Source organism: Crocuta crocuta, unplaced genomic scaffold (assembly GCF_008692635.1).
Source record: "Crocuta crocuta isolate KB4526 unplaced genomic scaffold, BGI_CrCroc_1.0 scaffold751, whole genome shotgun sequence".
Taxonomy (NCBI): Eukaryota; Metazoa; Chordata; class Mammalia; order Carnivora; family Hyaenidae; genus Crocuta; species Crocuta crocuta.
This window is the reverse complement of record NW_027530353.1, coordinates 2,239,270-2,260,047: the sequence shown is the minus strand read 5'-3', so window position 1 is coordinate 2,260,047 and position 20,778 is coordinate 2,239,270. Positions and strand designations below refer to the sequence as shown.

The following is a 20,778-nucleotide window of genomic DNA, read 5'->3' as shown; positions in this document are numbered from 1 at the left end:
AGAAAACCTTGGGGCGTCTANAAATTAAAAAAAAATAAGTAAACGTTAAAAAATTTAAAATATAAAAAAAATAAAATAACTAAAAAAGTTCAATAGGGAGCCTCAACACTGAGCAGATTTGAGGAGGTTGAAGAAAGAATTGGTGAATTTGAAGATGGACAATCGAGATGATCTTACCCAATGAACAGAATGGAACGAGGGTGAAGGAGAACGAACAGAGGCTCAGAGACCCGAGGGACCCTGGGCAGCACTCCCCGAATGAGTCCCAGAGGAGAGGAAAGAGAGAAAAGGGCAGAAAGAATATTTGAAAAACGTACAGCTCATAATGTCTGGAAGCTCAGTGAGAGCGCAGGCAGAGAGAGCTGTCCCTACACACATCGTGGGCACATCCTAAGAGCTGGAGACTAGGATCAAAGCGGGGAGAAGAGACATGTCTAGTGGGTGTGACCACCAACAAGATCAGCATGTGATTTCTCACTGGAAACGGTGGAGGTGGGGGGAAGGTCAGGGTGGCACGTTCGAGGACCACACAAAACGGACGAGAACTCCGTGTCCAGCAAAACTCACAACGATGGCCCCTCTGTGCTGCTGGTGGCTTCCCGATGGTCAAGTGTCCAGGAAGGAGGCTGTGTGGGTGGGTGGGCACCGTTAGGACCCAGTTCTGTAGTAAACAGATACCCACACACTGAGGCTTCCACCCAGCAAGATGATGCCCTGCCCTGATGCAGACCCGGGGGGTAGGGCCCTCTGTGAGGTGCATGGACCCATGGCCTGCCATAGGACACCCTGGGTGGGGGGCAGGCGTGGTGGCCACAGCTGTGCCCAGCCTGTGTCCTGGGGGGTGAGCAGGAGCTGGGCCCGGCCCCGGCGTTCAGTCCCCCTGTGGCTGTGAGGGCATTCCCTACCTTCCCCAGCCCCCCTGCCGCTGTCTGTCAAATGGGACTGTGGGGCCCTTCCCCTTCAGCCTGCCCTGAGGATACTCAAGGAGGTTTGTTTTGGGGTGCTTGTAGGGGCCACCATCTGCCCAGGAGGTGGGTGCGTGGCCCGGAAGAGGCAGCCTGGGCCTTTTTCTTGCAGCATCCTCTTTGCGGACATCGTGGGCTTCACGGGCCTGGCGTCACAGTGCACAGCACAGGAGCTGGTCAAGCTCCTCAATGAGCTCTTCGGCAAGTTTGACGAACTGGCCACNCCCCCCACCACCACATGCTCCCAGGGTCACGGAGCTGTCTGCGGGACAGGAGCGCCCAGGTGGGCTCAGTGTTGCAGGTGTGACCACAAGGCTGCAGAGCGCTTCTGCCTCTCGCGGCTGTGGGTTGCCCCTGCGGCTTCTGCCTCTCTGCCCGCGACTCGGTGGCACAAAAGGAAGTGCTTACAGTGGCCCAGCCAGTGTGCCTGGAGAGGTTCCTGGAGGCTGGACTGTGAGGCCCTGGTGCACGGTCCGCCCCACCTCCCTTCATGATGCCACGTCCCCTGGCCTGTGGCAAGAGAGCGCGGACCTTATAGAGACAGGTCACGTTCATTCCCGCAGAGGTCAAGCTGAGGCCTGGCTAACAGCCTGGGCTTTCAGTGTGGAGGCCACCAACTGCCTGGTGTCCTTGGACCTTGACCTGCCTTCCCTGCCCTGCAAGGACTGGGGTGGGGGGGGGAAGAAGGGCATGGAGCCAAGTCTGCCTCTGCAGCCTGTCCCCCTTCAAGTGGAGCAGGGGGCCCTGAGCAGGTGGTTGTGGGGGTGGGTAAACTGCTGAGAGTCAGAACTTTTCTCCGGGAGGGTCACACATAAAGGACTTGGTAGAGGAGTAGACGATGTCCTCTCGATGACAGAGGGCCCGGAGACATGCCCCTGCCAAGGCGGTGTATACAGCCAGATGGTGAGGATGGCCGGTACGAGTATGTGGCTGGGTGAGGTCACCACGTGGGCTGCAGGCTCTGGTCGGCCCCCAGGCTGGACACGGAACGCCAGGCCCCAGCGCTTGCCCTTGACCTGCAGGCGGAGTGGGCGGTGGTCACACTGGGTGCACCGGGAGTGGTTTAGGGCCCTGGTGCAGGTGGGAGGATGCTCCGCAGCCTCTGTAGACCGCTGGGTCGGCAAAGTGTGGCAGGACCGGGGAGGGCGGGGAAGGGCATGCACATGGGATGGAGGGAAGGGTGCGAGGGGCTGGACGGGAGGGGGGCAGGAGCCATTTTGTGGCTGCTGCCCTGTGAACCCCACCCTGTGGGTGCAGCTCTGTGGGCCCCTCCCCGTGGGCCCCGCCCCGTGGGGTGTGCTGAGTGCCTCGGTGCCTCCACCTGAGCAGCTTGTGGGCTTTCGGGTCTTACCTACTGGCCGTGCGGCAAGGCCTGCGGCACATTCCTGCAGCTCACCCCTACGTTGTTACCCTGTCTGTTCGCACAGACCATTCCCTTTTGCATGGATGGGGCACAAGCAGGGGTACGCGTCTGCTCATGTGGATCCGTTTCCGTGGCTCTACGCGGTGCGGGGTGTGCCTGCGTGGCCATGCTCTCCTCCGACCACAGGACTTCCTCCTCTGCTTCCCGCATGGCTGGCCGGTGACGCGTCCTCTCCATCTCTTATTTGAGATGAGTCTTCATTTGGCTTTGACTCTTTGGAATTTCTATCCACCGTCTGCAGAACTGTGGGCCAGCACGTGCTTTTGCTGTTGTGTGGTTTCCAGTGGGAGCCCGCTGACCGTACTCACCTTCTCTGTCCCAAGTACTGACAGACGTCTTTTTTCTCTGTTCCTAAGAACAGACTCCCAGAGTGGGGCTCAGGTAGTTCCTGCCCCAGGTGTGCCAGCAGTGCCCGTGTGACCCACGTGCCACCTGCCTCCCATGACGTTGCGCCTGGGGTGCCCTGACAGCTTTCCTGTTGGTAATTCACTGGGTTTACACAACACAGTTTCTTAATTTTGTCATTTTTTCTGTGCTGATTCACTCACGATTCTTTAAAAAAGAATGTTCACCCATCAGCTAATTAGTTATCCTCAAAAACAATAAAGGCTGAGTCTCGTCACAGATCAATTTTTGAGGCATCGGTGCCCCAGAACCGCCATGGGCAGGCAGTGGGGTTCTTCTCTTCTGCTTCTCCATTCTGTTACTGGGAAGCCACGGACTCGTAGAAGCTGGGTGTCCCTCACCCAGTGTGTCTGTCCTTCCCTCTGATGCTCATGCCTCCCACAGCTGGTGATGCACTGCCATTGTCACTCTGGACAGGACCCGCCCCCGAGCCCAGCATGAGGTACAGCGAGCCGTCTGCCTCACACATTATGAGCTGCGGCCCCTGGGTGCACTGCTGAGTGGCTTTGCTGCAGGCCCTCACTTGGAGATCAGCTGCGTGGGGCCGTGACAGTCACACTCCCAGCCCCCTGTGGGCACCTACTCTCCTGCACGTGGCTCACACACCTGCTCATCCAGAGATGGGTCTGTCGGTATACTCGAAGGTGGGCAGGAGGAGGCCTGCAGCACCTTGCGGCCCAGCCAAGGGCACAGGGCCACCCCTGGAGGTGCCGACGGGCACATGTCACCCTTGAGGTGCCCAGAACCGGGGATGGGTGACCCTCCCAGAATCGTCTGTGGGGATAGTGCCATGTGCAGTAGGCGCTGTCACCTCTGCAGGCATCTTGGAGCTGAGAGGACTTCCCGATGGCTGGGAGCCTTCCGCAGAAGGAGGGGGCGAGGCCTGGCAGGGGCCCTGCTGTCATCCCTGGGCCTGGGGACGGAGGAGGTTGGGAGGGGGCTCCGTCTCACTGCCTGGCGTGGAGCATCCCCGCCTAGTCTGACTGTGACCCCCCATGGGACAGTGATGATAGGGGCAGCGGGGCAGACACTCTGGAGGTGCCAGGAAGTGCTGCCTGCTGGCCTGGAGGCTTGTGCAGGCGTGGCCGGCTGATGCCCAGGGGCCCGGCCTTCGGCTCTGCAGGGTGGGCATCGGCACCCGGCCGTCTGCCTCTGGGCTCCCAGATGCCATCGTAGAACAGCATGGTCTTCCCATGGGTCACTGGGAGAACCCCCTTCCACAGATAGGAAGGCCGGGTCCTAACAGTTAAGTGGGTGCCCACAGCCCCTCAGAGGCTGATGTCCCAGCGGCCAGCTCACAGCCCACAGGCGGTGTCCGGGGGATCTGCATGCCGAGGGAGGCCCAGGGCTGGATGGGCGCCTGTCCTCCGGTGCGGGTTGGTGGCCTGCGCTGCCTTTCAGGAGAGCGTGTCAGGCACAGGTGTGGGCGTGCATGGGCCTGCGGGCAGCGGGAGCTGGGGAGCCTCACGTTAATGTAGAGCTTTGGGGAAATCCTGCGGAGGGAGCTCTTTGGTGAGAAACCCCAGAGCAGCATGAAACAGAAGCCATAGGATGCATTCTCAGGGTGGGGCTGGGGAGCTCTGAGCTCCTGGGGACGCCTGGGGTCTGTGAGAGGCTCCCCCAAGGCCACTGCCCAGGCAGGGCCCTCAGACGCCCTCAGGCCCAGGTGCACGTGACAGATGCAAAGCCAAAACAACACTGTGCTTCTCACTGCTCATTTTTGTTCGGGTTAATGTCATAAATTTTCGTAATGTTTGCTACTTATGTTAACACGAAGCAGATTTGTGGGGCGCCTGGGTAGCTCCGTTGGTTAAGCATCCGATTCGCGATTTGGGCTGTTTTGTGAGTCTGAGCCCTCTGTGCTGACAGCATGGAGCCTGCTGGGATCTCTCTCTCTCTCTCTCTCTCTCTCTCTCTCTCCCTTTCTTTCTCTGCCCCTGCTCCACTCATGCTCTGTCTGTCTCTCTCAAAATAAATACATAAACATTAAAAAAATTTAAAAAACCACGTGGCGGATTTGCTGTTACCTTTGGAAGCATTAATGCAGTTTGAAGAATTTCTCAGCTGTGTCATGTGGTAAATAAGCGGATGTGGCCCGCTTGCGGGGAAGTGTGTGCGGCCCTCAGCTACCGTAAGGGCGTTCAGGTGAGCTGTACCGCAGAGTCTGATGGTAAACCTGCCGTCCTGGCTGGAGCCCCAGCTGAGACCACGGATATGCACATGGCAGGTGTGGCAAGTCCCCAGGCAGTATGCCGGCCAGGCGGGTGCTGGCGCTCTTCCCGGTGCACAAATGTGAGAGTGGACATCGTGGTGGTGGATGCCTTTGGGGTGTCCCTGTGGGTGGCGAGCTCAGGGTGGCTGTGTGCCCCGGGAATATGTGTGCCTGGGGGACCTGGGTCACAGCTGTGGGGGCTGCCCGCCCCCCTGAGGCTGCCCTGGCCCAGGGCTGCGGGGCCCTGGGGCACGCTCTGTGGTCACCAGCACAGGTGCTGGTGAAGGTGTAGGTCCCCAGCCCCGGCGCATCACTAATGTGCGGTTTGCCCTCTCGCCCCCAAGGAGAATCACTGTCGCCGCATCAAGATCCTCGGGGACTGTTACTACTGTGTGTCCGGCCTCACCCAGCCTAAGACCGACCACGCCCACTGCTGCGTGGAGATGGGTCTGGACATGATTGACACTATCACGTGAGTGCGCAGGGCCTGAGGTCCTGGGGGCCCCCTGTGCCAGGGCTGCGGAGAGCCACACTGCATGGGGATGTGTGGGTGGCTCCGTGGTCCCCCCTCTGCAGTTTGCTGGGACAGCGTTTCTTCGTCTGTGGCCATCCTGGGCATCGTCACGTGTGCACTGATTGTACATGAAGAGGCTGCCATCATGCTTTAGCCAGACCACACTCCTGCGGGGGATCCAGAGGCAGAGGATGGTTTGGGCCACTTATGAGATTTCTGGGGTGTCTCATGTAGACCCCGTGTGCAGTTCTGGGTGCTCAGGATTGGGGTGGGGGAGGTGGATGATGCTCATTCCACACCAGGGGTGTAGGGCCACTATCATCAGGCAGCACATCTGCTAGGGTCACGCACTGTGCAAACACGAAAGTTCCCTGACGTGAGCTCAGATTGGGCTTGTGAGGGGCCAGGCATTTGCTGCTGCTGGATGGAGCAGAGCTGAATAAGTTAACAGTGACAGAAGGATTCTCCTCAAGGGCAGGCGCGGGCAGCCCGCGGCTGACCCCCTCCTGAGGCTGGAGGGGTTGAGGGTCCTGTCCAGGGGCGGGGAGGGATCTTGCTTCCACTTGGTAGGAAGTTTGCCCTCACCCCAGTGGGAGTAACGAGCGGGGATGTTTACATGCTCCACGGTAAGGCCACGAGTGCTGGAGGGGATGTGGAGGCCTGGGCGCTCACACTGGGCATGAGCGCAGCCCCCGGACCGGCCCCTGTGCTCTGTTGGGGATTGTCCATGCAACACAGGGGCGCCTCGTCTGTCACAGGCCGAAGCAGGTGGTGCGCCGGACTGGAAGCAGACTGGGAGCGTGTCACTAAGTGGGCCTAATCCAGACATGGTTTTGCCAGAGGCCTGGGTGTTCGCTTTGTGGTGTCGGATTAGGGGAGGCGAGTGGCGTGCACTCCGCCTTCTGGGACCCACGCTTGAGCTGGCGAGGCTGCGTGGTCCTCGGGGTGCAGACGCTGACGTAGCCAGGCTGAGTCAGGATAGCCCTGGAGGGGAGGTGTCTCTGATTGTTCTGGAAGCCTCCATCTGTCTCTGCTCCTGGCCAGCGTGTCTCAGTGAGATAGTTCCTGACTACGGTCTGTTGAGAAGCACCTGTCCAGGCGCTTGCACGTTTGCTGGCACAGAACTCAGGTGTTTGAGGCAGAACCTTCTGGAAGCAGGGAGAGACGGAGCTCGCCGGCGGGGTGTCTGGGCTGCAGGGTTTGGTTGGAGGTTGCAGGGGTTGGTTGCTGCATGCTCTGTGTGACTGCCGGGTTCCTGTGCCCCCTGCCCATTCCTGGCTGCCGCGGTTGCAGATGCTGAAGACGCAAAGAAACGCCGTTGGCAGATTTTCTCACTCACGTTCCCCTACATTCCTTTCTTTTTACAAATTAAAAAAAAAAAAAACTACCCGAAATTTTACCCTTATTTTGTTTTTTGTTCCATTGCCTCTAAGTAGAGTTTGGAAAATGACTGAAAAAAAGTTACAATTAAGAGAAAAAGTGTTCAATGTGTGTAAAACTAAATAGATGTTGAAGATACATCTATGGTCAGACTTCTAAGTAACCTGTGGCACATGGACTTCCGAAGGTGTGCGTGAACACTTCGGTGTGGGGGACGGACCCTGGATGGACGCGGCGGGCAGCGGTGGGCCCCTGATGGGGAGGCGGGCCCAGGAGTGTGTGAGGCCTCTTGGGGGCGGGGCGACCTGGCTGGTGGGAACCTGGCGGAGCTGTGGGCAGTCTGCACGTCCGGGCCACGGGGAGCTGGCCTGAGGGGGTGCCGCCCTCACAGGCGGGGTGGCTCCAGTGAGAGGAATGGACATCCGAAGGTACCACATCGGGACCCCCAGCAGCAGCATGGAGCAGGTCCACGGCTGCGGCCCTGGGTCCTCGTGGGCCCACTCCCGTGTCTCCACCCACACCTGCACCTGCCAGGGAAGGAGTTGGCAGGCTGTGGGCTGTGGCCTTAAGCCTGGAGGCACCAGGCTAGCTCAGCTGCTGTCAGAGCCCGTTGGTGCTCCTTCAGCCCCGCCCTAGGTTGCACACAGGGAAACAGCCTCAGAGAGGGCAGAGGTTAGGGTGGCCATAGTTGCTGGGCCGATGGGATTTCCCTAGAAATCCCAGGGCCTCCCAGTGGAGCTCTGCTCCCATGCCCTCCCCACGCAGGGTGGCTGCCTTGCCTGTGTGAGGTTCCGAGAGCCAAAGCCTCCCGACCTTGTTCTCGCCAGGGCGTGGCCCCCGTATCTGTGTCCTATCCATGTGGTCTGGACGGGACACCCCTTTATTTCATCATTGAAGCCCTTATTTTCCTCTAGGGTTTTTAATTCAGATGTTTTAAGAGCCTGGCACCCTCGAGTCTCTTGGATCAGCCTGCTGGGAGGTCGGGGTGTGTCCGGGAGTGGTCTCTGATGGACCCTGTTGTACTGGCGCCTGTGACGAGCCCTCAGGCACGGGGGTGCAGATCTGGGAGGGCTCCCTGGAGGCTGCATCTCTGCTGGGCCAGGTAGGGCTGGGGACAAGACAGTGCACACGAATTAGCACCAGTCTTGAAGCAGGAGGGGGATTTTACACTGGGCTCACGGGCCACCTGCTATGCTGGTGGGGGGTCTGCATGTGATTTTATGCTGAGAGGGGGCTGGGGGGTGGTTATCCGGCGGGGCCGGCCCCAGGATGGCAGTGGTGTCCCTTTCCCCTCATGACAGACCTTGTAACCATGGGGCCACCGTGTCCTGGGCCTGGGCTCAGCCATAAGGCCCTTCTTGGTTGGTCTTGGCCGCTGACCCAGGGAGGCCTGTTGGACACACCTGTCTGGGGTAACTGTGGACAGGCCGGGTTGGGAGGGGCCGGGGTCACACAGCCCGGCCCTTTCCCTCTAGCGCAGCCCACTTTTGTCCCCGGGAGCCCACCACATGGCCCACTGTTGCCTCCTCAGCGGTGCGGTTTCCACTTGTCCTTCATAACACAGCTCTGGCCATCGGGGAAGCGGATAACGAGGAGCATAGCTCCGGAGGGCATCAGCACGGCCGCGTGTCCCCCTGCCCTAGTGTGGCATATGCCTCCTGCGTCTGACTCTGGTGGCACTCCGGGGGCTGGGAAATGGGGTGGAACAGCCCCATGGAGACTCCCTCTATGACTGTGGGGAACCCCTTCTCCTGCAGGCCATCTCCCCTGGGTGCTGCGAGGTCATACACTGTCCCCTGTTCCTCAGCCGGGGGTGACTTGCCCACTGGCAACTGCCGACTGATTTTGGCGTCCACACGTGTGTCCAAGGCCCACTTTCCATCCCATACAGTCTGTTTGGGGGTCAGGCCACAGCTTTCAAGCGACAGCCTCCCCATAGGCCCAGTCTCGAGTGGGGGTCAAACCCTGGCTGTCTCCCAGGGCCTTGGGCCATGGAGACGGTCAGGTGCTCCTGGCGGGTCATCACCCCGCTCTCTGGGTCAGCAGATCATCACTGAGCGGATTAGAGGCCCTGATCTGAGGTTCAAGGCTCGTTTCCCTTGAGGGGCCGCCCTGGGTGGGGAGGGGGCGGGGGGTGGCGTGGACACAGCATGAGATGCCCAGTGGCCCGGGTCTGGGAGGCCTGGCCTGAAGCAGCCCTTCCCACCTGCCCCCTCCCCGGGGTCCAGCTCAGGTCAGGAGCCCCCCTGCTCTCACCTGTTGAGGCTCCCCTGCGTGTATGGCCTTGTGGGTGTGGACAAGGGCCCGGCCCCACACTTGTGACCCGTCTGTTGCAGGTCTGTGGCCGAGGCCACAGAGGTGGACCTGAACATGCGTGTGGGGCTGCACACGGGCAGGGTCCTCTGCGGGGTCCTGGGCCTGCGCAAGTGGCAGTATGACGTGTGGTCCAACGACGTGACCCTGGCCAATGTCATGGAGGCGGCTGGCCTGCCTGGGTGAGTCGGGGCGAGGCGGTGTGCTGGGGGGGAAGGGGGAGGGCAGGGGCACGGGTGCTGGTCTGTGCCCTGGCCTCCACAGATAGTCGGCCCTGGATAGAGATGTGGCCCAATGCCCAGCCACCTGCTGGCAGCTCTGTTCCCTGTGCTCACCCGAGGAAGGGAGGCTCCGTGGCCTCAGAGCCCTTCCGTGCCCGCACAGCCTTCCTCTTGGCGCCGCCGTGCACTTCCTCGTGGCCCCTGCCCCACACAGGCTCCATTACGGTGGCCTCCCCTGCCCTCGTCGGGCCCATGGCCAAGGTGGGAAAGGGGTTCTCCCTCCCTCTGCTGAGCGGTGGTCACGGGAGAAGGGCCACGAGGCACAGGTCAACCCATATCCTCCTGGTACACGGTTCTCAGACGTGCCGCCTGGGCTCACGCGGCTCCCATGCAGGAGGTGAGCATCAGCCGCCCTTGGACCCGCCCCCGCATCCACCCCGGACTGTATGGTGTCTGTTCCCAGGCTCACAGCTGTGTGGCCTCCAGGGCTCTGACCCTCCGTCCCTCACTGCCTGGCTTGGTTCCTGGGGACACATCTTTCCCCCCAACTCCTGGACAGACCGTGGGAGAAACATCCGTCTCCACACTGAGGCCTTTCCAAGGGGGCTTCGAGAGGATTGTCGTCTGTGAGCCTGGTTGTCCCNCTGGGCGTTCAGAGAGCATGGGCAGGCTCAGATGGGTGGGTGGGTGGACGGGTGGGTGGGTGGATGGACAAGTGGATGGGTGGATGGGCAGACAGGTGGGTCGGTGGATGGACAGGTGGATGGATGGACAGGTGGGTGGGTCTCATTACTGAGTGGCTTTCATTTCACACTGAGATCCCTGAGGCTGGATTCCTGGGCCCCTTCCCAGACAGGACACCCTGAGCAGTCGCCCTTGGGGGACCAGGGCTGGGCAGGGGTGGAACCAGAGGCCGAACACACTTGCTCTTCATGTGTATCTTCTGGTCTAAAAGTGACCCTTTATACCTGCTGCCTGGTACTGTGGCCATTTCCTCCAAATTTACTTGCTGGGTCCAGACTGCCCCAAAGCAGACAGTGCTGGGTCCTGAGTAAACTCCCCCCTGCCCCGGGGGCCCTGGGGGAAGCAGTCACCTGCGTGTCCCCCGGCTCGGGGGTGGGGTGGGGAGCGGCTCCTGTCCCACAGGACTGAGGCAGAGGACACTGGGCATCCCAGCCCCGCCTGCGTCCAGGGAGGGAGCTCATGGGGCTGACTGCCCTCTCCCCACAGACACAGGGAGAACGAGTGACAGGCGGTGCTGGCTAGTGAAGGTGGCCCTGTCTCACTAGTGGCCTCTTGGGCCTAGCCTGGCCAGGCCTCCCATTTGTTCCCAGGCCACGCCCTGGCCACAACCAGGCCACGCATGCTCACACCCGAGACCCCCCCTCTTTCCTAGAGCTTGGAGCGCTCTGTGCTGAGAGCAGTTGCTGAGTTTCTGTGCCCTGGAGGGCCCTCTGCTCAGTGACTGAGACATTTCTGTGCCCCGGCCCTCCCCCACCCCCCACTCAGTGACCGTGCACGGCTTCCGTCCTGCTGTGGATGGAGGACCCTGAGTGCAGGACGCCCCCTGCCTCTCCAGAGACCCTTGTGGCTTGGCTGTCCCTGCGCAGCTCTGGGCCAGGCTGGCACGCGACAGGGTCCCAGGAGCCCGGGGGCCAGTGGTGGGGGACTCTCGTCCTGCTTGGCGCCCTTGTCCCTGTGGGAAATCGAGGGGACACTGAACACGGGGACCACTTGGCACACTGGGGGCTTTGCTTCTCGCCCACAGGCCCCAGTGCTCGGGTCTCTGGGAGGCGTGGGGGCTGGGGGTTCTGGGGCTGCTGTGGGTGTTCAGCCTCGAGGTTCTGCTCTGGGGGCGGGTGTGGGGAGGCGGTGGCTACGGTTTCTCTATCTCACCAGAAAATGCACCGTGGTGAGTGTGAGCGCCCCATCTGGTGTGGGGACAGTGTGACCGGGCAGGGCCTGAGCGTCCTGGGGATACTCTGCCTCTCCCCTCACTCCACTGCCGCCTTCCACCCTGCTGAAGGTTCCTGTTGTCCCTGTGGCTGGGCTCCTGCCCCACCTGGCTTCCCTGGTGACCTGCATGTGACACATGTGACCCAGGGAGCCTGGCTGCTCCTCCTGCACGTGCCCACATGCAGGGACGCCTCTGCTGTGTGTTGCAGGAAGGTCCACATCACGAAGACGACCCTGGCATGCCTGAATGGGGACTATGAGGTGGAGCCGGGCCATGGACATGAGAGGAACAGTTTCCTGAAAGCTCACGACATCGAGACCTTCTTCATCGTGCCGTCACACCGGCGGAAGGTGGGCGCCAGGACCCTCCTGCCTGGACACGGACGGGACAGTGTGCCCACCCCCTGGGCCAGGGCTTTGGGGCATGGGTTGGGGTGTGCAGAGGAGGGGTGCAGGGTAGGGGTGTGGAGGGCGGGGTGTGAGGGGCAGGGGCTCCTGGACCCCCTGTCAGAGCCCAGCGTCCTTTCGGGGGCTGGGCTTCCCGCCTCCTTCCTCCTTGCCTCCCTGGTCCTTTACTGCCTCTCCTGGGAAACAGGTCAAGGATGGGGGTGCGGAGAGGGGTGCTGTGCACACCAGAGGATCATGTGGGACACTCAAGGTCACTGCCCAAGGAAACTAATCTGGACGCGATTAGAGGTGACCTATTCTTCTAGGGCTCAGGTGAGGTGCAGGGCACAGGTGAGGGGTGCAGAATTCAGGTGAGAGTAGGGCTCAGGTGAGAGAGTACAGGGCACAGGAGAGGGGCGCAGGGCACAAGTGAGGGTGCAGGGCTCAGGTGGGGGGTGTAGGGGTCAGGTGGGGGTGAGGGGTGCAGGGCTGTGGTGAGGGGTGTAGGGTACAAGTGAGGTGCAGGGCTCAGGTAAGGTGCAGGGCTGCAGAGAAGGGGTGAAGGGCTCAGGGCACAGGTGAGGGCTGCAAGGGTCAGGTGAGGGATGCAGGGCTCAGCTGAGAGTACAGGACACAGGTGAGGGGTACATGGCTCAGGCGAGGGTGCAGTGCTCAGGTGAGATGCAGGTGAGGGTGAGGGTGCAGGGCTGCAGTGAATGGTGCAGGGCTGCGGTGAGGGTGCAGGGCTGTGGTGAGGGGTGCAGGGTTGTGGTGAGGGGTGCAGGGCTGTGGTGAAGGTGCAGGGCTCAGATTAGGGTGCAGGGCACAGGTTAGGTGCAGGGCTCAGGCAAGGGCTCAGGGCAGAGGTGAGGAGTGCAGTGGAGTGGAGGGCAGGCTCCAAGGGGCAGGGACCTCGGGGGCTGGCGGCTGTGGTCCAGGCTTCCAGGGTCTCCCCATGGCCCTGCGCTACAGCTGACCACTGACCTGCCCCAGGACGTGGGCTTCGCTCTGGATTTTGGAGGCCTTAGGTGCAGCTGTGGGCTGTGGGACCTGGTGCTGGTCTGTTCCCTTGTTGGGTCCTGGTGACCTCCCCGTCCCCGTCTCGTTCATGCTCCCGGCCAGAGGGGCAGCACGAGTGTCCTCACGGGTTTCTCTGCACCACATGTCGGCACAGATATTTCCAGGGCTGATCCTCTCCGACATAAAACCAGCCAAGAGGATGAAGTTCAAGACCGTGTGCTACCTGCTGGTACAGCTGATGCACTGCCGGAAGATGTTCAAGGCGGAGATCCCCTTCTCCAACGTCCTGACGTGTGAGGACGACGACAAGGTAGGGGGCACATGACATGTATGGATGATGACCAGGTAGGGGGGTTGCCATGACGTGTGAGGAGGACGATGAGGCAGGGGGCCGCCAGCGCAGCAGGTGCACTTTGGGCAGGTGAGCCCTGGCCCTTTCCATTTCACAACCTTGTCAGCGCCATTCAGGGCTGGCCTGCTTTTGCTTTCCTACAAGCATCTTTCTGTTATCTTGTGTTTTTATTTATTTATGGTTTGGCAATTTGGCATTCTGCGTACGTATCAGTAAATTCCTGCTCAGACCCCTGCTGCTGTCTGAACCCGTCCTCAGGATGTTCATGCACATTGGGTATTCTTTCGTTCGGTCTGGAGCTTTGGCCATGGCCTGCGAGCTGGGGGCCATCAGATAGGCCTGCCCCCGTCCTGGGCCTCCTGCTTCACCTCTGCATGCTTCTCTGTGGTTAAGTCCTCTAGCAGATGGCAGGTGCCCCCTGGGGCGGCCCTGCTGCGTGGCCTGGCTGCCAGGATTTTCCATCTTTCCTCTTGGCTTGGTTGGAGCCATCTTTGGATTTTCTGTCCTCCTGCTGGGTTGTGGGGTGCCGCTCGGTGGGGGTCCCGGCATCTACGTCAGCCACACAGGCCTTGGGTTTCAGGGGGTAGAGACCCCAGTCTTCTGGAGCTGGGGGCTGTGTCCCTGGAGCCTAGGAGGAGCCCGGTGACCACCTCTGCCCAAGCAGCTTTGAGCTTCACCCTCCTGTGTCCTGTGTCTCATGTCCTGGCCCCCAGCCCGTTGTTGCTCCACATGTGACCATTTCCATCTCCCGAGCCGACGCTACTGCCCCCTTGATCCCCTTTTCCTTGCCGTGTGCGTTATGTACTGTTAGAAGGAAAACCGCACCCCGGAGGGAGCCGTCGCTGGGTAGGGCGGGTTCTCAGCCTGTGATGTCTGGGGTGTCGGCCTGAGGGGAAGCCGAGACCAGCTTGTGCTTCGCGGGGGGGAGATGTTTCCGTCATCTGCACTGCTCACCTGCTGCAGGGAGCTGGGGTCCATGCTGAGCATCCACGAGGGGTGTCCACATGGGGCGTCCACGCAGGGTGTCCATGCTGGGTGTCCACGCCGGGCCCCAGGGGTGCACTCCTACCTGGTCCCAGCCAGGAGACTGTCCTTCCCGCCCCCGCTCACCAGCAGCCACATCCCAGGGCAGCAGGAGTCCAGTGGGATTGGAGGGCCAGAAGGGCCCCAGCCCCCGTGAATGCTACCTCACACACATGGGCCTCCATGTGGACTGGGGCTCCTGACCCGCCTGCTGGTGGCAGTGGGGCCCCCTCCGAGGACAGTGGGAGCCAGCTTGAGGACTCCGTCCAGGCCAGACACGCTTCCAGCTCTTCACAGGCATGAACGTTCGTATCCCCATGACCCTCCCCTAGGTGGCCATTGTTGTCATTTCACAGACCGGGAAGCTGGAGCACGGAGAGGTTAAGCAGCCCACTTGGGGACACACAGCCCTTGGTTTTCAGGTCTCTGCACTCGAACCGCTGGCCCTCCCCTTGGCGGGTCAACAGAGAGGCTGAGACAGCCAAATGCCACATTGAAATGAGCGATAAGTTTTCTCTTCGCCTTGATTTTGATTTGTTTTGCAAGAAAATACGTGCTTGGTGTAGGCGGTGGAGAAAAGCACAGAAAGAGAAAGTGGCCACGGCTCAGGTCTTGCCCCCTTCAGGGAGCCAAGGGTCTGGGTCGGGAGTCAGTGTGTGGGAGGCGCTCTGCACCCAGGTGACCTGCAGGACCTCACGAGCCCACCTGTCTCCCGTCTCATGGTCCAGCGTCTGAGTGAGGACGACACTGGCCCCCAGAGCTCAGTGCTGCCCCCTTCGCCTCTGCAGAAGTTTCCCTGTGTGCTGACCCTCATAGGGAGCCCAGCAGCTCTTGGGTGGTGGGGGTGGTGAGTGCGCATATGCGCCAGGTCCGGGGCAGCGCCTCTGCGGGGGCCAGTTCAGGATCCACGGGGCCCTCTGGCCCTGCTCCCCGGTGGGTGGGTTTCCCTGGGCCTCTTCCTGGGCCCAGGGAGGCAGGGGCCATGGAAAGAACACACTCACAGGCTGGCGTTAGCGCAGAAGTCAGCGGCTCGTGGGTGATGGGTTTACGTTTGTGCAGCTCTCCCGAGGTCAAGGTGACACACTGTGTGGACCCCACACGCATCAGCTGTGGCACCAGGAGGTCCGCACACCCAGCTCTGGAGCCCTCAGCAGCCTCGCCCAAGGGCGCATCTTGCTCAGCTACTGCGTGGCTCCGAACTAGGGAAGGGACTTGGGTGGGTGGCGCGTGTGACTTGGCCTCGTCTCACGCTGGTGGCCGCACTTAGGATACGGAACATCTCTGTCACTACCACGGTCCCCCTTCTGCTGTGGTCATCCCGCTACCCTCCCAACCCCGGCTTTGCGGACTCCTCTCCAGCCCAGGGACTATCACTTGGGAACGTTGTACACGTGCACTCCCTCAGTCTGCACCCTGTGAACTTGGCTTTTTCTTCACTCAGCACAAAGCCCTTGGGCATCTCCAAGGTGTCCCCGTGTCAGCAGCTCCCCCTTTCCGCGGCCGGCTGGCATTTCCCGGTGTGGGCGGACAGCCGCTGGCTTGAGCACCCTTGTTGACGGACATTCTGGTTGTTTCCAGCATTGACTACGACAGATCAAGCTGTAGTGAGCACTCCCGCCAGGAGCTATGTGTGGATGCGAATGCTCATTTTCTGGGAATGAGGCCCACAGGATGGGTCTTGTTTTATCTTTTCTTTTTTTTTGAGAAACTGCCCACCCATTTTCCAGAGTGACCTCCCCACTTCACATCCCCACCAGCCACGTATGGGAGATCCCATTTCTCTGCGTCCTCACCAGCACTTGGTGCTGCCACTGTTTTGTTTTTGATTTTTTAATTTTGGCTGTACAAGTAAGTGTATAGTGACACCTCATAATTTTATTTCGTGTTTTCCTGGTGGCTAATGATGCTGACCATCTTCCCAGGTGCTAATTTTCTATCCATAGTCTGTCTTCTGTTTTGGTGACATGTCCACCTGCTTTCTAATTGGACTGGTTTTTTTGGTGCCATTGACTTTTGAGAGTTCTTGATCAATTCCAGACCTGATTCTTCTGTCGGATGAGTGGTTTTACAGGTTTTTTCCCCAGCCTGTGGCTTTTCTTTCCATCCTGCTTACAGTATCTTTCATAGGACAGATGTTGTAAACTTTGAAGATGCCAAGTTTACTGATATTTTTTCTTTTATGAGCCGTGCTTTTGGTGTCCCGAGAGCTCTCTATGTAGCCTAAACCCCAAAGATTTTAATATTTCTCTTAAGAGCTTATACTTAGCAGTAAAACCTTGGTTTGCGAGCATACTTAGTTCTGGAAACATGCTTGTCATCCAAAGTACTTGTATATCAAAGCGAATCTCCCCGTAAAAAATAATGGAAACTCAGATGATTCGTTTCACAACCCGAAGATATTCATATAAAAATGATTACAATGCTGTAGCATAATATGAAATAATAAAGAAAATATAGAGTATAAAGAAAAACAAGCAAAGTAACTGGTACTTAACATTTGAAAACCTCGGTGGCTGGCATGAGGGAGACAAGAGAGAGGAGGGTTATTGTGTAGGACGACTTCATGATCGCTAACGGAATCACTGCTGTCTGTTGCTCAATGGAATCTTCTGTATGAGGCCATTGTACATGCTCGCATGGATGCTGACTACAGTATTAATAAACTCTTGTCATATTCTGTATGTAATGTAACCGGCAATAAGGCAGCATAGGAAAGCGTCTCTATCTGCAGGCAGCCTTACCTAGAAGGAAGCAAAGCCTTCCTAAGCTCACTCTTGTCTGGAAAAGCAAAGGACTGTCCACAGGGGCTTTGAAGTGATAAAAACACACTAGTGCCAGTTGTGGGCACCTTCCAACGTCTGAAACATCACTGATTTCTGCCAAACACCGCAGCCTGAGACCCAGCATCTGAGCCTGGGGGATGATCACCCACAATCCTGCAGTGAGAGAAAGAGAAAGAGGGAGAAATCATTGGCTCATTTGTGATCCTGTGACATTGGGTGTCACATACGACCTGTATTGCAGGACATGGCTGGTTTATCAAGTTCCATTTATTAGAAATGTTTGCTGTTTGGCGGAACATGTGTAGAACACGTTAGCCCACAATCCAAGGTCTTACTGTACCTGTTTTATAGTTAAACCTGTGATCCCTTTTGAGTTAGTTTTTTTTTTTTTTTATAAGGGGTGAGGTTTAGGTCAAGATTTACTTTTTTGCTGATGGATGTCCATTTGGTCCAACACTGTTTGTTGAAAAGACTGTCTTTCTTCCTTTGAATTGCTTTTGCTTTTTGGTCAAAAATCCTTGACCGTACTTGTAGGAGGCTGCTTCTGGACTCTCTAGTCTGGCCCTCCGCCAACACCACACTGCCTGAGTGATGTACTCACACAATCAGTCCTAACGTTGGGTCGAGCAATGTCTCTCACTATATTATTTTTCACACAAATGAGTTTTTCGAGTCTCTTTGCTTTTGTTTAGTATTTACAGTAAGCTTATCTATCTATAAAAAAGTTCCTATATTTTGATAAGGATTATGTTAAGCCTGTGTACATCCATCTGAGGAGAATTGACAACTTTACCGCATTGCATCTTCTAATCCACAAGCACGTGTGTTCCTCCATTTACTGAGATCTTTAATCTCCTTTATCAACAACATCATACAGTTTGCAGCATACATGTTGTGTACGTGTTTTGTTAGATTCGTACCTACTTCATTTTTCTCCATGATTATGAATGGTTTTGAACTTTAATTTGGTCTTCACATGCTGATTATTGGTATTAAAGAAATACCTTGTTTTTTGAAATTTTTAAATGTTTATTTATTTTTGAGAGAGACAGAGCGTGAGCAGGGGAGGGGCAGAGAGAGAGGGAGACACAGAATCTGAAGCAGGCTCTAGGCTTCGAGCTGTCAGCACAGAGCCCGACGCAGGGCCCAAATTCACAAACCATGAGATTATGACCTGAGCAGAAGTTGGATGCTTAACCCAGTGAGCCACCCAGGCACCCCTAAGGAAGTACCTTCTTTATATTCATCTTGTATTGTAATCTTGTGGAATTCATTTGTTTTCTTTCCTGTAGAACTTTCTATGTAGACCATCATGTCGTTTACAATAGGGACAGTTTTGTTTTTTGTAATACATTTGTCTTTATTTCCTTTTCTTGCCCTATTGCAGTGGCTGGGGTTTCTAGCATTGTGTTGAGACTCTGTCTTTCACTCAAGAGTATGACGTCGGCTGTGGGTATTTTGTAGATCTTCCTCATTAAGTTGGGGAAGTCCCCCTCCCTCCCTGGTGTTCTGATTATGAATTTATCAAGAACGGGTATCGAACTTTGTCAAAATGCTTTTTCTGCGTCAATTCATACGACCATGGGACTTTTTATATGGTGGTCAACTGGGTGTTAATGTGATATGTTACATTAATGTACAAATATGTAAACAGCCTTGTGCCTCTAGACATGGTCACGGTGTGTACTTCTAGTCATATCCTGCTGAATTCTACTTGCTCCTGTTTTGTTAAGGATTTTTTTTAACGTTTATTTATTTTGAGAGACAGAGACAGAGTGTGAGCAGGTGAGGGGTGGAGAGAGAGGGAGACACAGAATCCAAAGCAGGCTCCAGGCTCTGAGATGTCAGCACAGGGTTCGAACCCAGGAGCCACAAGATCATGACCTGAGCTGAAGTAGGACGCTTAACCGACTGAGCCACCCAGGCGCCCCTGTTAAGAATTTTTGCATCAATATTGAGAGAGATGGCCTGTGGTTGTTTTTTGCATCTTCTTGGTCTGATTGTGTTATCAGGACAATACTGACTTTATGAAGAGAGTTTGAAGGTGTTGTCTCTTCTGTTTTCTGGAAGAGACCATATAGAGTTGGTGTTAATTCTTGTTTAAATAGTAGAATTCTCCAGTGACATCATCTGGGCTGGGAAATTACTTTTTCAGGAATTTTGAAGCTATGAATTGAATATCTTTAGTAATTACAGGGCTATCCTGACAATATTTCGTGTTGGGTGAGTTGTGGTAGTATGTGCATTTTGAGTAGTTTGCTGATCTAAGTTGTCAACTCAATTGTGTACCATTGTTTACAGTATTTCCTTCTTGCCCTTTTGATGTCTTCAAGGTCTATAGTTGAATCACACTTTTTCCCCCCAAACTTGTTAGCGTCTTCCCCTCTTTTCCATTATCCTACCTGCTACAGATTTTTCAGTTTTACTGACATTTTTAAAACACCCAACTTTTGTTGTGTTGCCCTGTGCCAGGCACTGCCTCTCATTCCCAGGCCCGTCCACATGGGCTGCCACATACACGTGTGTGACCCCCGTTGCAGATGTGGGACCCCAGCACAGACAGTGAGCTAAGTACCCTGGCCTCGCAGCGCCAGTGGGTGGAGGAGCCGTGACCGTGTCTCAGGCCCCCTGCCTGGACCCCCCAGACTCTGCAGCAGGCGAGCACGCGGCCTGAGGGAGCAGAGAGCTTTCTCTTTGGTACGCAGAGGATTTGACGACATTTCTTTCCTTCCCCGACGACCACAGCGGAGGGCGCTGAGAACCGCATCAGAAAAGCTGCGAAACCGCTCCTCGTTCTCGGCGAATGCCGCCTATACCACCCCAGGCACCCGCGTCAACAGGTACATTGGCCGCCTTCTGGAGGCGCGCCAGATGGAGCTGGAGATGGCGGACTTGGACTTCTTCACACTCAAGTACAAGCAGGCCGAGCGGGAGCGCAAGGTAGGTGACCGGGACCTCAGGGGCGCGGGGGATCCTGGAGGCCCCTCGGCCTTGGCCACCCGCACTCGCCCTTCTGACGCAGCCACGGTTCCCAGGGGGCGCCCTCGGGGGACCCTGCGTGTGCCCTGGAAGCCACAGCCACCAATGGCGGGTCTCTGTGTCTCCTAGTACCACCAGCTCCAGGATGAGTATTTCACCAGCGCCGTGGTCCTGGCCCTCGTCCTCGCCGCCGTGTTCGGCCTCGTCTACCTGCTCATCATCCCGCAGTGAGTGTGGGGCGTGGCGGCCGGAGGACAAGGCCCCCAGAGCTCCCTCCCCGTCCCCCCGCTAGTCCCCCGCGGTCCCAGCCACAGCCGGCTGCACAGGGCCCCGACGCACACGTGTGGGGCGCTCAGTCTGTCTCTGAAGTTTGACTGAAACAGTCCTGGGCCACTGTGTGCCGTTGGCAACTCCACGTGCACATGTGCAGCCTCGACTTCAGGCCGGGTTTTGAGGGAGGAAGTGCAGGCGTGTGTCGCTCTCAGACACGTTAGAGTGAGGAAGAGCGGGCTCTGCAGAGGAAGAGGTAGTAGTGTAGCAGTGTTCAGGGCTCAGTCCCAGTGAGTTCGGCAGGGTTGTTTCTCTGGGTGTCCGGGGCGGGGGTCCCCCTGTCTTCTAGAGGAGCACTTCCTTCATGAGATCTCTTGAGGGCAGCGGTCCCCTTAGAGGTTCCAGAAAGCACACGGGAGCCGCCCCATCCCCAGCCACCCTGAGTGCGGTGACCTCCTGATGGCCCTGCCTCAGCACCAAGTTTTTTCTAGAAAAGTTGCTCCCAGATGAACTCCAGTCAGAGGGCAGTGCCTGGGGCCAGCCCTTCAGGGGGAAGACCTCTCAGCAGGCCCAGG

General features: G+C 57.7%; 1 protein-coding gene across 1 annotated transcript in view; it reads left to right on the top strand.

Annotated features, from left to right (window-relative positions):
- The window catches only part of ADCY1 (adenylate cyclase 1), an 87,511-nt gene that overhangs the window by 33,505 nt on the left and 33,228 nt on the right, over positions 1–20,778 (top strand). The window contains exons 4-10 of the mRNA XM_077765789.1: positions 1,078–1,188; positions 5,349–5,477; positions 9,236–9,394; positions 11,599–11,740; positions 12,951–13,106; positions 19,700–19,894; positions 20,063–20,160. Coding sequence (XP_077621915.1) covers positions 1,078–1,188; positions 5,349–5,477; positions 9,236–9,394; positions 11,599–11,740; positions 12,951–13,106; positions 19,700–19,894; positions 20,063–20,160 — 990 coding nt within the window. The remainder of the gene's footprint in view (positions 1–1,077; positions 1,189–5,348; positions 5,478–9,235; positions 9,395–11,598; positions 11,741–12,950; positions 13,107–19,699; positions 19,895–20,062; positions 20,161–20,778) is intronic.